A 16620-nucleotide genomic window follows, 5' to 3' on the forward strand; every position below is an offset into this window, starting at 1 on the left:
AGTTGGGATCGGTATTGATCAATACTTGAGTGATGAGATTGATACTTAAGTTTCAGTTTCTCTTCTCTACATGTACTCTTGTCAACAGCTTATGTGCTCATAACTAGATAGATAGATAGATAGATAGATAGATAGATAGATAGATAGATAGATAGATAGATAGATAGATAGATAGATAGATAGATAGATAGACATTTGTCTTTGAAACGTTTAACACAAGTAATAAAGTTGTATTGAACCAGAGTTGGTTTAAAGCTAGCTTGCAGTAGGGATTTGCAGATGTAGTTTTCACTTTTCTATTGGACTTAATAACTGGTGAAATAAGTTATTAATATTAGCATTATTGCTGGCCTAACATGGTGGTCTCATGTCTAAGATGTAGTGTTTCCACCTATCACTAGCCAGAGCTAAGCCCTGGTCAGTGTCTGCAGTCACATTACTACAATGCTCTACTACCTGGATGTAAACAAACGGGGATACTGTGGTGCAGTTTGTCAGTGTTTTGATCTAGGAGATATAGACAAATCTTTCTGTAGGCAGTGTCTTGTTGAGGTTGCATATAGCCACTTACTTGGAGCAATGTGTAACCAGTACAGGCATTCAAATACAAACCAGTGAGGATGATTGAAGGCAAGAAGTGCTAGCTCTGTTAACCTTAGCAATGGCTGGCAAACTGATCTGTTATGAATTACTTGTAGACATCAATTTAGACTTTTATCTGGGTGTTTTAATTTAGTCACGATTTAAATTTCTGTTAAGACGACAAGGAAATCTTGTGCTCAGATTTTCCCAAAGCCAAAGTCTGACAACCAAAGACTTATACCCATTGGCAGAGAAGTAAAAATGTAGAAGTCCATCAGATACAGGTACAGATATGTTGATTTATGTATAAATGATCATTAGAAAACCCTTTGGAGATATTACAGTCTGAGAACTGAGGAACAGTGTTAGGAAAAGTGCATTACAGATACTGGATATACTTTTTTTACAATGATGCAAGTGTCTGTGTTGAGCTGCATCATTTACTGTCCACTTTGAAGCTGTTTTTTCAAACTAAATGTTACTCTACCAAAAGTGGTTTGTAAGAGCAGCCACAGACAACAGTTTCCAGCATGACCTTGTTGTTTTGTTTCATTTCCCATCCTGACTAACACTGAGCGAGTTTTGAGCTCTAACAAACCCATAGTGACTCTTTAAACATGTCATACCCACGGTTCCTCCCTCTCTGTACTGTTCCCCATAGACAAGCTTTTACAGAATCTGGGTAAGTTGGCTTTGATAGATTTGTCTTTTTCACCTGCCTTTAAGCCAGCCTCGACCTCATACAGCCCCCTTCACCTCCCCTCACTCCTTTCCTGTAACACCTCCCTCTGTCCACACCTTCCCCCCTGTCCTGCCTTGGTAATCTAGACTTGTCAGACTCACCTGAACTAACGTGCATCTCAAAGAGGCCGCTCACACTTTGCTGCGCCAGGAATGACTGGAAATGCTCATCCACTGACCCTGATTCACTCCTCGAGCACTACATGAACTAAAAGTTTTGAAATGAGACTCAAAAAGGCGCCTGATCATCTTCATCTTCACTCATCCTTCTGTTGCCTAATCCTGACAGCTGCTGATAACCATTGACCATACTGGGGAACTCATTTCCTTCAGTGACTTTGGGCATTTTCATCAGTTTTTTGTTCTGCTTTAAAACTTGAAAAATAAAAACATTTTTTTGTTGTTTGTTTTGAAATGTGTAGGTCAAAAGACACATTAACATTAATTACTGTATTTGTTTTTTAAAATCCAAAAACGGCATAAAGTTTGCCACTAGTGGCTCAATGACTGATTATGGTTCCTATGACAGTAGCAGTTGGTAAGCCACTGGTTGTTCGACAGCTTGTGGCGCTCCCAAGTGGGTCATACCAATTTCTACAGTGTATATTTTTTCTTCCTTTGTTAACAGATGTAGCCAAAGCTAGAATTGGAGCTAGGCTTAGCTACATGGCTAAAGCAACTGTTAGCCTGGGTTCAATCAGTGGCTTCCAACCAAGCAGCAACCTCCGATCTAAGAATATGAGACAATGCGGAAGTGCTAAAATCTGCTTGAGTGTTTGCTTGAGGCTGGCACATACACACCAAGCCAAAAAAATCAATTTTCAAAGCAGAAATTAACCTATTTACAGCCTGGTTCAAAAAACGTCTCCTGTCTGATTTGCTAGTTTTATCACTGGCACCCACTGTACAGGGGGTGAATTTTTTTCTAACTCGGCCGTTCAGCGGATATTGGATCGCAAGCGCCCCCAATAAGAGGCACAGGTGAGGGTCACATACCTATAGGTGCCCTATGGCTGTAGGTGAAGCCTTTGCCACTACCAAAATGACCGCTATAGCTGATGTGCTTCATTTTCCGTTTCAGAAACAGACGGGTGACGTTGGCAAGACTACGTCCATGTTTTATACAGTCTATGCTTCTGACCTGCTGCTGTTGTAGGAACTAGCATAAACCACTAAAATAGTTGAGCTACATGCAGCTTTGTGGCATACCCTTTATCACTTTAGGATCTTATTGTCACTCTTGAGATGTAGTGGCTTCAAAGCGCCCTCTGAAAATGATTAACACGTAAAGTACAGACACGCAAAAAAGTTCTGTACTATAGAATACATACTTTGTGGCTGCCTTACAACCTGATTGCTTAGTCTATGAGAACTTTTCACAGGCCTTTGGAAAAGCAATCAGGGCAGGAAAAAAATGTAACTTCAGGAGCTGATAAATGTACTGACATCAAGCAAAAACAGCACAAAAAAACATTTAAAAAAACTGCAATTCCTCAAATGGCCTTGTGAGGCTGCCTACAAAAGTGAGTCGAATGCCATAAAGGTCTGTATTTGAATGTGGTAGATGAATTGTATGATCTGGATAGATCATTTAACTATTTAAAATAACTGAGCAGAGATGGGTTATGACAAAAAGTTTCAAATATAAACATTAGGCTAAGAGTTGTGAATAAACTGCTAGCTGTTGGCTAATATATCAAGACTTTTAGATCCAGAAATAAACTCTCAAATTTAAATCTTCAGACAGTGTTTGTGTCTTTTGACCTGCAAATCCCCCAAATCTGAAAGGCATTATATGTTGTTTTGCTCAAATTAGATGTTTTCAATTGACTCACTCTGCTGTGTTCAGTGGGAAGCATCAGTTCATTCCACTTTAAGTTTCAGTATTTGTTTATCAATTTATGTGAGCTACACCAATCCCCTAGATAAGAGCAGGAGAAGCTTGTGTATAAAATTCTTTGTTGTATAAATACAGTATCTGTTAATGATACTGTATCCATCAGTGGCTGGTCTCCTAAAGGTGATTAGATAATAAAGCCGTGTGCCGTCCCGACACTGATCCTCTCCGAGCAGCACCCTGTTGTGTAATCTTTGTTTTTAAAAACTGCTTTGCATTTTACGCTACATGTAGAAGGAAAATAAGCAGCAGCTAGCTTCAGAGCTTTCCTCTTTTACCGACACTCTGCTTAATTTTTTTTTAAGGTCAGCTGATGGGAATGAATGAGATCACAGAGAAGCTAACCCTGGACGCGAAGTGCCGGAACGAACATGCCATCGTGCAGAGGGTGACGACCGCCGCTAACCTCAGCAGAGTCCCCTGTGGTTCGGACAAAGAGTGCAGGTAAAGGAGGGATAATGAACAACAACTGAAAAATTGAAGAGTGTTATATTAAATCATGTTTTTATTTTTCATCTCAGCATCATGCACATGGAGCTTCACCATCACTAACCATATTAATTTCCTAACATGTCATCAAGGAAACTGACTTTTTTTGCATTTCTCTTTTATTTCTGCGGCTTCACCTTCACTTCCGATCTTTGCTGCTTTGACCTCAGTCCTCCTCTTCCTCCTCCTGATCATCCTATCCACAGGTTTGCCGGCAGGACGGTCACCAGCAGCAGCTTGGTGTTGGTCACCGTGGCGACCAAAGAGGAAGGCGCAGCCCAGCTGACGGTCAACTGTGAGAAGATGGTGATCGGCACGATGCTGGTGAAGGACATCCTGCTGGCTCTGACGCAGTGACAGCCCCCACGCTCGCCCTGACACGCCTCTCACATATCGTCTGTCACAGCTGTAGCATCTCCTCCGTCCTCCTCTTACCAATGAGGGAAGTTCCCAGAATGTTTGAGTCCAGCTTTTGTATGAGCCCTCGACTTTTAGAAAGCACTGTAAAATGCCCCAGCTGTAGGTTTTAATCTTGACAATCAGAAATATTGACTGAATTTGGATCTGACCTGGAATCCCTCTCCCTCCTAAACATTTATACTAAGGTAGTCATCCAGCTGAACTTATTTTCAACACATTTGTCCTCTAATTTTTTTTAGGGCCAAGATCAATGAATGAAGTAGATTCAAGATTGGTGCATCTTTCAAAGGGTTTATAACTGGAAATTTTCATCTGACATGTTTGACATAACTGCATCTTGCAGCCTTTCTCGGCACATAGTGTTAATTTGTGTTACCTTTCAGCCAAATTCCGCTAAATTATTGAGATGAGATAAACAAAGAGACTGAAATGCTACAGGTGAAATATTTTACACATATGCTACAGAGGATATCCTAAAGGAATATTTAAATTTCATCACTAGAAAACAAGCTCTTTTTATTTTTATTTAAAGCATGGCTTTTCGGCAATTCAGCATAAAACAAGACAACTTCAGTTTCAGACCTCTTCAAGTTGTGAATGAAGAGTTTAAAATCAAATAATTAAAAAGCCACAAACAGAAGAACTTGAAGGCTTGAGGAAACAGAACTGAGAAAGAAAATAGGAAGAAAAACTTCTTTTGTGTGTCTAATTTCCAGATATTCATATCGCAATTCTAGATTTAAAGTCATGGAAATCAACTAGAGAGGTGTCAGGAAAACTCATCACAGGACCCAAATTAAAAAATCTTCCAAATCTGATGACTTTCTTTGTTTAAATAAAACATTTATCGAGATATGGATATCTGTTGAGAAAGGCTGTGAGATGCAGTTTGAAAACACATTTTGAACTTATTGTAGAAAGATCCCTCTTTCAAAGTTCTTTACAAGAAAATCTGTCAAACTCTCACCACAAAAATGTGCTGTTAACCCTTCAAAAATAGTAACACAACACTTTTTCTTTCACAAATGAATGCACCTGTTAGGCTTTTAATTTTTAGATCATAAGATTTTAGCTAAGATGTAGATGTTACAAGTAGTTTGTATAAATTCCCCCTTAAACTTCAGAATCAGTAAATGTAGCATGAAGGCTCGAACGAAAACAACTACAACTCAGTAACTCCATTTTAGCACGTTTAACATCATAAATCAATAACTGAAGAGTCCCGTCAGTAAAAAGAAAGACCTCTGTTTCAAACTTCACAATTAGCTGTCGTGGTACACATGTTCATTCTGATAAATGGGGCATTTATAAAAAGTGAAGATGTATAATTGTTACTGTACTGCGACATGTAATGCAATAGCGTACTGCTATAAAGTGTGGTGTGTGCCTGTGTGTGTGTGAGTGTATGTGTGTGTGTTAGCAGGCATGATGACTGGAATTCAACCTGGAGAACATTTAACATCAGTTCTGACGTGATCTCATGATAAAGCACATCACAGTCATCCGTCCATTGATTTGTTTAAGGTGACTGCAAAAAGTCCAAAAGACTGAATCAATGAAAAAATATATTCTGCAGTGTAGTTACAGAATCATGCATTTTCAGATTGACCAATAACTCATGAAACAAATGCCTACAAATACTGTAATTATTAGAATATTTTCATTTGTTGACCCACTGATTTATCACTGAACCAAAATAAAATGTTACATAGCAAAAATATACATGTAAAGGCTAAACTGTGAAGTTTCTGACCTTGCCTTTCATTTTTTAGGTCATAAAAGTGTTGACAAAATTCAGTAATAAGCTTCAAATCAGCTGCAGTTTTTTTTAAATATACAATGTACAAAAATTGACAATTTGTTCTTAGAATGCCCTCAAATTATCTCAAAGGTTATAGTCTGACATTTCAGGCTACTAGCAGTCTGCTAGCTTAAAACAGCTGATAAACAGCTAGCTAGACTGAATGTGTTAAAAAGCAGAACAAGAAGCAACATTTATTGTGTCAAGTTTAAATTTTTTATTCATTTTATTTGGTTTATTTTTTGGTCTATTGAGGCTGTGCTGCAAGCTAACACAAGGTTTTTGTCAGCTTAGCTTAGTTTAAAACATCTAGCGCTTGTCTTTGCCCATAAAAAATGTCATTACATTGGGGTTTTTTTTTCAGGTTTTAAAAGAAATAACTCATGAATTGGTTTAAAATAAATACAATGTAACTTTAATGCTGCCTTCAGACAGGTCCAAGCTAGCTGTTTACTTTCTGTTTAAGCTAACAGGCCGCTAACATGATTTAGTCAAAGGTAACATGACAAAGACATGACTTTTCATCAGATACTTGTCAACAAGAAAGTTGAGACAAGTAGTTTGCACATTTTAAAATAATTTATTCTACATTTAAATTTAGTCTTCCCTGTCAAAACCTCTACTATGGATATGCTAACAGCTAAACGAAGCTAGCCAACCCCAATCAATCTTCTTGGCTTTTTGAAAGGTTTGCTTTATTAAAGTTATTTAAACAGACCCAACATTTAATAAAGAGTGCTTTTATCATGACATTCTTGTGGAGAGTTGCCTTCATCTCATTTATGACCTCACTGTGTTCATGCCTTTCTCTAATTTTTGGCTTTTTTTTCTGTGTTCAGTGGCTGCATGTTTCTTATCTGTGTATTAATTTATTATTTCTTTGCGGTCTTAAAGGTTTACAGCTGTGTTGACCAAAGGAGTGTATTACAGTCAAACTTCTTAGCAACAGTGGGATTTTCTTTTTTGGGCCTTTTTTTTTTATCCTTGTTGCGTTGTTTACCATCAAACCACTCACACCTGAAATCACCCATCACTGCAGCACTTCATGACGAAGAATGTAAAGTAAGAAATTTGACTTTTAATGTTGAAAAAAGGAAAAAAATGTTCTCCATTCACGTCTGGAAACTTGGTTTATCTGCATCTGCTTCCAAATATCGACGGTATGGTTTATCATACTCTGTGTGTGGTTGTGAATTGTGGTCCTGAAGTATTACAAGTTTATTTATTATACAAATAAAAAATACAGAAACATTTCTGAACCAGCGTCTTCTTTTGACAAACCACAGCAGGTCAGTTTCACATTGCTGCCCTGTGATTGGCTGATTAGGTATCTGGTTAATAAGGAGTTGAAAGGTGTGCCTCATACCGTGGCCCGTATCACACAAAGAACAAACTCACTGCTGATGTTTATAAAAGTAGCATTTAATAAAAAATAAAGAAAAAGAAAGCCGCTATGCTAGTCAGAAAAGTTTTTTTTACAGCACCTGTAAACAGCTTCATATAATCTCTGACAACATGAGCCTCTCTGGCTTTATAAAGGTTCGTTCATCTTCACTTTCAGTCAGTATCCAGCAGCTTATCTATGATTGTGATCAGTCTCCAGTCTCCTGATACAACGGTGAACCAGTTTGAGGAGAAAAAATGGCAATTTTGATACAAAACAACAAAATTCTGAAGTAGAAATGATTGCAAAACATGTAGATGTGCATTTATGTTCCTGTTTTTATGAAATGGTAAACTTGAAGCTGTTGCAAAAAGCACACAAACTTCCCCCTTCATTGTCTGTACTGTATCTCCTTTCATTCTGAGTCTGGTTCTGGTCCTTCTCAAAGTTTCTGCCTGTTAAAGAAAGTTGGTCCTTGTCATTGTCACTCGCTAACTGCTGCAAAGTGCTCTACTCATGGTGCGTAAAAATGAGATCAGACTCCTTATCTTGCTGGCACTGTATGAATAAATATTGGTTGACTGATTACAAAACAGGAATGTTTTGACTTTGGAGTGTTGACAGATGAACTTTGGAAAGTTGTGCAAATTTCCAAGCATTTTGACACTATGTAAGAAACGCTGAACAAATTTTGAAGATAAACATGAACTTATAAACTATGATTCAGATCATCCTATTTCATATAATCAGTCACAAAGAAAATCTAAAGGTAAAGGAAATGTTTGGCGTGACTTTTTGTTTACAACTAAGGTGCAAACTAACCTCTGATTCAGACTGCATATCCACACAAACCATCTTCAATTCCACTCATACACTTAATTTCCTATAAACACGTCGACTCATCCTGCTAAGGCTTTTCATCTTTATAAACTTAGCATATAAAAAAATTAGTGCAACTACATTTCTTTTCTCCTTCCTCTCCTGAATAATAAGTTAAAGCCAGCTGCCTTTGGATAACCTCTCCTGTTATCTTTTTGAGGTAACGTACAAAGGCACAGGGAGATGACAGAAGGCACAGCTGTGGAGATATAAAGGCAGAAATTCCTCCACTCTGTTTCCAGAAGCACATCACGACCATGATTGGTTATAAATTATCCAGCAAATTTAATCTGATCAGGTGAGCTCAGTGTGTTTGGTTTGTGGAAGCAGAAAAGCCACCAGTCCTCCAGTCAGCAGGAAACCTGACACCAGCAGGATTGGGACCCAGCAGTTATTGTCCACCAGGTCTCCAAAGACCACGTTACCCATGATCGCTGCTATCCGACCTATTCCTGTGAAGAAGCCGAGAGCAGAGGACCTGGAAGGAAGAAGAGAAAGACTTAAGTTTTAAGGAATTTGCACTTAAATTTCAAAGCCATACACTTCGTAGAACTTGGACTAAGTTTGAGTACCGAAGGTGTGTTGGGTACAGCTCTGTTCCCACCACGTCCAGAGCGTTCCAGGCAATCACAGACACACCGCTGAAGACGCAGGATAAAATCAGACTCTGGTACTTTGTCTTCACCATGTAGATGAGGAAGACGCTCAGACTGGACACCAGAAGGCTGCAGGCTGGAGAGGGAAATGTTCACCCGTCATTGAAGACAAAATTCATTGCCACATTTAGGTTAAATTTAAAGCTCCTCTGAGGAAGTTTAATGATTATATGAAATCTGGCGCCCCCTGTGGAACCAGATCTTGTCTTAAATGTACAGTATTGTGTCATGTGGAGGTATCAACTATTAATTTACATCTGTTAAATAACCAGAGAAACTCCTCACAGGAGCTTTGAATAAAAATGAAACCTTTTAGTGTTGAATAAAAGCTTAACTCTATTATAAATATATAATGTTTATTTAGTGTTTGACTCACAGAGCAGAATCTTTCCTCCCATGTTGTCCATCATCAGGATGGTGAAGATGTTTCCAGGTAAGTTTGACGCAGCAATGATGAAGCCCTCCATGTACACTGTCAACACAGAGACACGTTTTGGTCAGGGTGTCATTTCTTTCAGAACATCACATCAATCAGAGAGTTGGCATCCTCCTATTAATTTAGATACAGAGTAAAGACATGTCCCCACAAAGTAATTGAATTTAAAATCTACTTAATCATATTAACCTGGCTAGGTTTAATTAGTTACTTAAAAACCTGGTTATATATGACGAGATCAAGACACATCTCTCCCAGCATGCATTGAAATAAGACACAAATGGTAAACTGCAGTGCTTCTGGCAACAGCTTCACAAGTTTGTTGAATTGTTCACAAACAAATCAGAAAACATACAACAAAAAATGTTTTCTTAATTCCTAAATGATTAAAAACTAATTCTCCAAATATTAGCAAATAAATATAATCTTTAAGATGGGAGTGCAAGCTTTAAAATACTTGTAAAACACAAACGTCCCTCGTACAACTTAATACTCAAATTATAAAACTAATAAGAGCATCTGATGTTTCCAGTGACCACATACATCCTGAGCTCTCGCTGATTTTTTAACTTCTGCATTTTGGATCCCGTATATGTTAATTTACTTTATAAAAATCACATCTGATTCAGAAAAAAAGCCACTGGCCATGAAATACCAGTTCACTCTTTCTGAAGTGACAATAACTTCTCATTTTTAACTTCTCCAAAAAGCGCTCTGTGCAGCTGAACACAGGTGTTAATATACTGATTTGTGTGAACGCCCTGTCCTTTTGTTTGCATGCTTGCCTGCCTTGAAATCCAGTTGTAGGGTTAATCAGGTATTTGAACTAAATTCTCAAAAAATCAAGTTATATAAGTGATTCCAGGAAAAGTCTTTGAAAATGATTAAAAGCTCATAGACCCCTTACACGAAGTCTACAAACTGGTCCCAAAGCTTATAGTAACACAGAGTGTTGAATGAGATCAGCAGCATTTCTGTGGGTTGTTGTGCAATTTTTAATGCGCCACATAAAATGCAGTCTACACACTCCACCAACACCTGAAGCATAAAGTCCTCATGTTTCATTTGTGTTTTCTCACTTTGGGTCAAAAAACTCTGGTGGTTGGTGCTCCCAGCCCAGCACGGCTCGAAATCTCTAGCCAGACTCTTCTCCTCTGTCTTTCCCAAATGGTGGAATGAATCACCCAACTCTTATTGTGCAAAGCTGTTAGCACTGATGTTTGTGACGAGGCTCTTATGCAAGAAAAGAGGCCATTTTTCCCCCAAATGAGCCATCTAAATGTCGGGGCACAGTGACACAATTTGCTCTGCAAGGGAAGTTTGGGGTAAATTTAACCCTTTGTGCATTAAGGGATGATTAGATCTCATCTTTTTGTCTGATTTGCACAAGTTGGCCAGGCTAAATCTACTTATCAACGTCATTTCAAAAGATAATAAGCGACATAAATGACATTTAGGTGCATGATGATTATTTGAACCCCCCCCCCTTTTAACAGTACATCGTCGTCCCTGGATACGTTTTCATCGTGTGGTTTAGGTCCTGCCCTCTGTCTCAGAGAAAGAAAAACAGGAAGAGCCAAGGGTTATAAATCCAACATGAATACTTTGTCCTCTCAGAAACACACCTGCTGTCTTCACAGGGTAGCAGCTTTGGTTACGCATAGGACTAAACTGTGTCACATTTGAACAAGGCGAGCCACCTTTCTCAAGTTTTGAGAAGAGTTCTGGGAACCACATCCACAGCCCGTAGTACCTGTAAAGACACACAAACGCACAAACACAAGTGTTAAAGGAGACTGCAGATTATGATGAACAGGAAAAGATGCTCATTCATGATCTTTAACGACACACCCTAGCCTACGATGTAAATCAGTGTTATGAAGTCTTAAAGCAGAAGATACAGATTTGATTTCTCACCCAAAGGAGATGCAAAAGAAAATGACGAGCAGAACGAAGCTTCTGCCTTTGAGTGAGCCTTGAAACATCTGTCTGATGGGCATCAGGGCCTGCAAAACCAAAGAGTGTTTATACAACACCTGCAAGTATTAAAAAAATCATTCAAAAGGGACAAAAATTAAAATTATTTTTCTTCTCTCTTCTTTCTGTGGTTTGTGATTGGGTGCACAAAGAGCTGCCATAGATGCTGTATTTATCACAGGGATGGGAAAGCAAATCTACAAAGCATCTTAAAAAATTACAAAACATTTTGGGGATTTACAAAATACAAAAAGATTAATACAATTTTATGAGATGCTTTCTAAATTGAGTAGATTCTAGTCTGGCAGACCTCAGGCGTGTCACATCCAAATCTTTAAATCTCTGACTGTGAAATAAAATGTTTTAAGACTTCTGGTTGAAGGAGCCTTTTGGGTGATATTAAACCTTCATGTGCTTCAAGCAAGTCCATTTTTTTTTTCTATTTTTTTTTTGTCTGAATTATCAAAAATGTTTGGTACCAAAAAAGAGCAAATTAGAGCAAAAAAAACTGAATGATCCACCAAAAATGGCAATATAGTTTTCCTTATAAAGGGTCTGCTTTCCAACAAGATGGCTGTGGTATCAAAAGTCAAGTCTTTTTTTCGTTTATTTACTTTGTTGTTGAGGGCATATTTTTTTTATTTTGGCTTTTTTTGGCTAATTTTCTTCCGATTTCCTTCCGATTTTGTTTTAGCATAAATAATGAAAATGATCTGTTCAGGGTTGAGTGAAAAAGATCATTTACACATATAACCTAATCTCGTACAAAAGACGTGTTAAATCCAGCCCGGTTAATGTTGACATCTTGACTCCTCTGCTTTGTTTTTTTTTTTTTAATGCAAAATCCTCTTTTTTTTTCCTCTGCTTCAAACCACTAAATAAAAAACATTCAAAAAGATCATCCAACAAGAAAACAAGAATGATCTGCAGTTTTTCTGAAGACTGTTTTCATTATTTCAGTAGCTTTTAAAAAACACAAAATCAACACTTTAAGCTTCTAAAATGTGATTGCTGCTTTTCTGTTTTTCATTCTGTTAAACTGAATATTTCTGGTTTTAGGACTGTTTTGGAAAAAATCAGCACATTTTAGTCCTTGGATTTGAAATAACAAAGACATCATTTTACCTTCTCTTCAGTAACATGTTTATAAATAATTACAAATAAGAGTCTAAGTCCTAAGCCTGGGTCAGGGTAATATTACGGAATAAAAGGCTCACTGAAAGCTTAGCAGCTCAGTTGTAATTTTTGGCGTCATAGCAGGTGAATCCAAACACGCAGATTCAGGCAGGAAAGAGACACACATGGAGCTGTGACTGACGTCTTTCCTGCTTTGCATCGAGGTCTTATTCACCCTGTCTGGACTCTAGTTTGCATAACCACCCATTCGTGTTACAGCATAGGCATCTGAATTAGAAAGCTGTACGCTCACACTCTTATGAAGCTGTTCTCTGTCTCTGTCAGGTTATGAAGTGGTACCTTCTTTAAAGCCCAGGCCAGTCCTCCTTTCCCCAGAACTCGACTCTCCTCCAGATCTCGCTTGGGGTTGACACTCAAACCAAGGACCTTTAAAAGAGCTCAGGGTGAGAAGTTTTTTTTACATTTCATAACAAAAATTCATGTTATGTGCTATTTTAATATTTTCCATTTCCATCCCATAGCTGTGAGGAATCAAAAGAAGTTTTTTCTCTGATGTCTGGTTAAAAACATAACTATTTATTCTAACCAGTGATAATTAACCTAAAATGTGTAAAATACTTACAGTGAAATCTTTTTCTTTTCCCTTCATGTTCATCTGAAACATCTTCTTGAAGACATGAAGCGCCTCTTTCTCACGACCAGCCTAGCAGACATAAACACAGATCAAGATAAAGAATCGTTCTGTAAAACGCACAAAAAAAGGAACCATGTGGATTTAGTCTACCTCCATGAGGAACTTTGGGCTCTCTGGCAGCAGCAGCTGGAAGAAAAGGGCTGAGGTGAGGCTGGGAATGGAGCAAAGCACCACGAAGAGTCTCCAACCCTGAAAAGATGATGATCCCAAAATTTCCGTCCAGTTTCTAGGAATCACAAGCCAGGCCAGACCTGCAGACATAAAGACAAACTTCAACACATGGATAGAGTTTCTGAATTCTGTCTGAATTATTGTCTGATGTAACTAATGGTGAATAATCTCTCATAATCAAATATTTCAGACATGAATGAACTCAAAGATTTATGAGAAAAACAGAAAAATCATGAAGTTGTTTGTTAGACTTCTCTCTTGGAACACGCTCAGTTTCTTGCACAATCTTTTCAAAGTTCAGGGTTTTGTAAAATCTATACCAAAGTACAAATTCACAAAATGCTGCACATTCCTCGATCTGGCTAAGGTTGGGGCTTTTCTTTTATTACTCTATGACAGCAAGGCCAAAACGTTGGATCTGATTAATATTTCTTTCTATTTTGTAAAACATAAAGAAAAAACTGAATAAATTAATGGACCAAGTTTGAAGCCTGAGGAGGTTGAAGAAGGAAGCTAAGTATTTAACATTAGTAATTTAACTGTACTGGCTCCTTGATACTTTTCTTTGTGGGTTTGGTGGGGGAGTTTAATGTAAGATAATTTCTGAAGCTGAGATTGTGTTGATGGTTGGTGTGTTATTGTTATTTAAAGGATATAACTTGTTGAGTATTATCCTTTACATGGGTTGAGGGATATTGAATGTGTATAACTTTTTTTGACCTAAAGAAAAGTAACAACAAATGACTTTTATCAGTGCTTTCCCTGAGTGACACCCCAGAAAAAAAAAAAAAAAAATCATCTATTTAAATACCATCACAAGATGTTCGAGTGAGAGTGTAATGGGTTTTTCCCTAAGCACTTATCCTCTCATTGGTGCTAAAATACCCTGTGTTTAGTTGACTGATGCAACACAATTCTTGCCAATAGATGAAGTCATGTGTTTTCATATAATTTTGATTGTTTTTTTTGTGCTGTGTGTGTTCTCACCTGCAGCCACTATGTTTCCACCCATCCAGAAAGTGGCGAGGGCACTGATCATTGTACCTCTTCTCATTCTGGGCATAAACTCTGAGAAGTAGGAGAAGATGACAGGGATTGAACCGCCAACCCTGCAGATAAAAAAAAAAAAGAGTTTTACTTAAGATTTTGACTAAAAAGGGGTTTTAAATCTGATATGTCAAAAGAGATGCATTTGAGATACAAAGCAATATCCCGTGCTCACCCAATGCCGCTGATTAACCTCATCACTAAGAAGACTGAGAACCATGGAGCCATGCTGGAAAGACCTCCAAACAACCCGTTGATAGTCAGGGACAGAACTAAAACCTTTCGACGCCCCTTTTTATCAGCCAGGTATCCCCACATGTAGCCACCCAGCATCATTCCTATCAAAAAGGAAACACATGACTCAAGATACTTTTTTCCTAGTTCTCTGATAATGGAACTCCTGCTCCTAATGACTTATGAGTTAAAGAAATTATTCACCAAGGAAAATACTGGCAGTGAGTAGGCCCATGTCTGAGGAGCTAAGATTCATATCGCAGCGAGCTGTTGGCAGCAGAAAAGACACACAGAGGATCTCCACGGCATCGCTGGCATTGGCCCAACCACACACTACCAGCAAACCATAGTGAAACACACCGAAGCCTGTGAGCAACAACACAACATGGAGATTATTAGCAAAGACAGAAGTGAACTCTTTGTGTTCTCAGCATTATAGCAGATATCTGTTTACAGTATTGTTAGGATGTGAGTCAGAAATCTGATCTTACCTGCAGCCTCGACTGCTTCCTCGTAGGATAATCTCACTTGTGAGCTCACACTACCACTTGATGCACTCTTGTCAAAAATAATCACTCCTGAAAAGCAGGAAAACAAAACACACAGACAGTTCACATGTTACAAAAACAGCAGATAAAGACACTTGAGTAAACACTGCTTGTGTTTACACAACAAGCCGCAAGCTAAGCATTCTTGTTTCACACATTACATGTGCAACTTTTTGGACTCTCTGTAACAAGCTGCCTGTGTGTGAATTTGCATCACAACAGTAAAAACTGGGTCAGGATCTATTATGTAAACTTACATAATATCTGCATGAAGAGCTATCTGATCAAACACTCTTTGTCAAAACAAATCAAATTTGGGGCCTGGAAATGTTTCACTGCTGAGACCGAAATGTGTTGCTACTGTTTCTGCTTGAAAAAGAAAAGGATTTTCAATCTATAGTACATACAAGGTGAACAAATTGGAGGGATAGGTACATAATGGTCAACTTGCACAAAATTGATACAAGTTCAACTTCCAAAATAGAGATTTAAACTCTAACTATTAATTTCTGTACAATCTCTTATTTGCAGACAGTTTTTTATGACTCAACTTGACATAACCTGTGATACGGAGTAAAAAATGTGAACTCAAAGCTTTCATAATCAAGAAGAAACAGCTCTAAGCCTGAAATCATTGAATTTATCTTAATTCTCAAGATACAAATATTTTCATCTTTTCCACAAAATTTGTGGATAAAGTTAAAGCAGGGTACAAAAACAGTTGACTACAGCAGCAGTTTAAAACTTACTTTTTGAAAATATCACAGTTTAATGATTATCAACAAACTGCAGGGAAGGTAACCAAGCCCTAAGAAAGGCATTTGCAAGATGATATCTTTAGCACTAAACAAATATGGCAGAATAAGAATTAAAAATTAACTAAAAACGGTTGCAAAACATTCAAAATCTCCCTGAATTTGCCATTTATTTCTTCATGTATGAATTATAGCTATGTTAACATTCACACTGGGGATTAGTAAACTCTAGAAAACAGTGTAATATTTACCCCTAACATGCAGTGACACAATAGTTAAAGGTACATAAAACAGGATATACTGAGTTCCTTAAAATTGGTAGTATCAGTACAGTACTTCTAATAATTGCTGTTTTTTTTCCATATCTGTTTAAAACATGAAGTAAGACCTGCGTTGTCATAGATGTGACACCTGATAACAATAATAAGACTGTCCTGAAGGCTTTTACTGGAAATATGTGAGTGTGACTTTAAGGAAACTTTGTTGGGAGTTACCTGGAGGATTTCTGCAGTGTTTTGTGTTTATTTTTGTTAAATTAAATAACTAATTAGTGCAGAAACGCAGTGATAGCGTGTCAGGATGATTACCTTCATCAGAGTCCTCGTCTGGAACCTTGGAGTAACGAGTAAGAAGAGGCTCTCGCGCCTCAGCGTCTCCGGTTTGCACGTGACGAGACATCCTAAAAGTCCGGACGCTTCTAATAAGGGCACAGACTGACTCACTAAGCTTCGGGTTTATTATCTAACTGCACCCCTGGACCAGGTTCCTGTCA

General features: G+C 37.9%; 2 protein-coding genes across 8 annotated transcripts in view; one reads left to right on the top strand and one right to left on the bottom strand.

Annotated features, from left to right (window-relative positions):
• Nucleotides 1-7181, top strand: part of ap3b2 (adaptor related protein complex 3 subunit beta 2) — a 51323-nt gene extending 44142 nt beyond the window's left edge. For all 7 annotated transcript variants that reach the window (XM_074677275.1, XM_074677276.1, XM_074677277.1 and 4 more), the window contains 2 exons: nucleotides 3526-3664; nucleotides 3916-7181. In XM_074677275.1, coding sequence (XP_074533376.1) covers nucleotides 3526-3664; nucleotides 3916-4066 — 290 coding nt within the window. In that variant the 3' untranslated portion in view covers nucleotides 4067-7181. The remainder of the gene's footprint in view (nucleotides 1-3525; nucleotides 3665-3915) is intronic.
• Nucleotides 7182-7351: 170 nt separating this feature from the next.
• On the bottom strand, nucleotides 7352-16564 carry sv2 (synaptic vesicle glycoprotein 2). The gene is made up of 13 exons (XM_074677280.1): nucleotides 16436-16564; nucleotides 15037-15123; nucleotides 14750-14911; nucleotides 14487-14649; nucleotides 14252-14373; nucleotides 13184-13344; nucleotides 13022-13102; nucleotides 12739-12825; nucleotides 11203-11291; nucleotides 10911-11038; nucleotides 9226-9321; nucleotides 8766-8925; nucleotides 7352-8671 (listed from the first exon to the last, which is right to left on the bottom strand). The coding sequence occupies exons 1-13, from the start codon at nucleotides 16524-16526 to the stop codon at nucleotides 8488-8490; spliced, it is 1611 nt and encodes a 536-aa protein (XP_074533381.1). The 5' UTR covers nucleotides 16527-16564; the 3' UTR covers nucleotides 7352-8487.
• Between the last annotated feature and the right edge of the window lie 56 nt (nucleotides 16565-16620).

This window comes from Halichoeres trimaculatus, unplaced genomic scaffold (genome assembly GCF_033239565.1).
Source record: "Halichoeres trimaculatus isolate MK-OKI-2021-1 unplaced genomic scaffold, fHalTri1.1 fHalTri1_scaffold_10, whole genome shotgun sequence".
Taxonomy (NCBI): Eukaryota; Metazoa; Chordata; class Actinopteri; order Labriformes; family Labridae; genus Halichoeres; species Halichoeres trimaculatus.

Excerpts from the sequence above, each read along its gene's own strand:
- sv2 (XM_074677280.1), bottom strand. The coding sequence starts at position 16,526 with ATGTCTCGTCACGTGCAAACCGGAGACGCTGAGGCGCGAGAGCCTCTT. Across the intron at positions 14,650-14,749 it reads CACTGCCAGTATTTTCCTTG|GAATGATGCTGGGTGGCTAC; the intron begins GTGAATAATTTC and ends CCTTTTTGATAG. Across the intron at positions 8,672-8,765 it reads CTGTACCCAACACACCTTCG|GTCCTCTGCTCTCGGCTTCT; the intron begins GTACTCAAACTT and ends TCTTCCTTCCAG.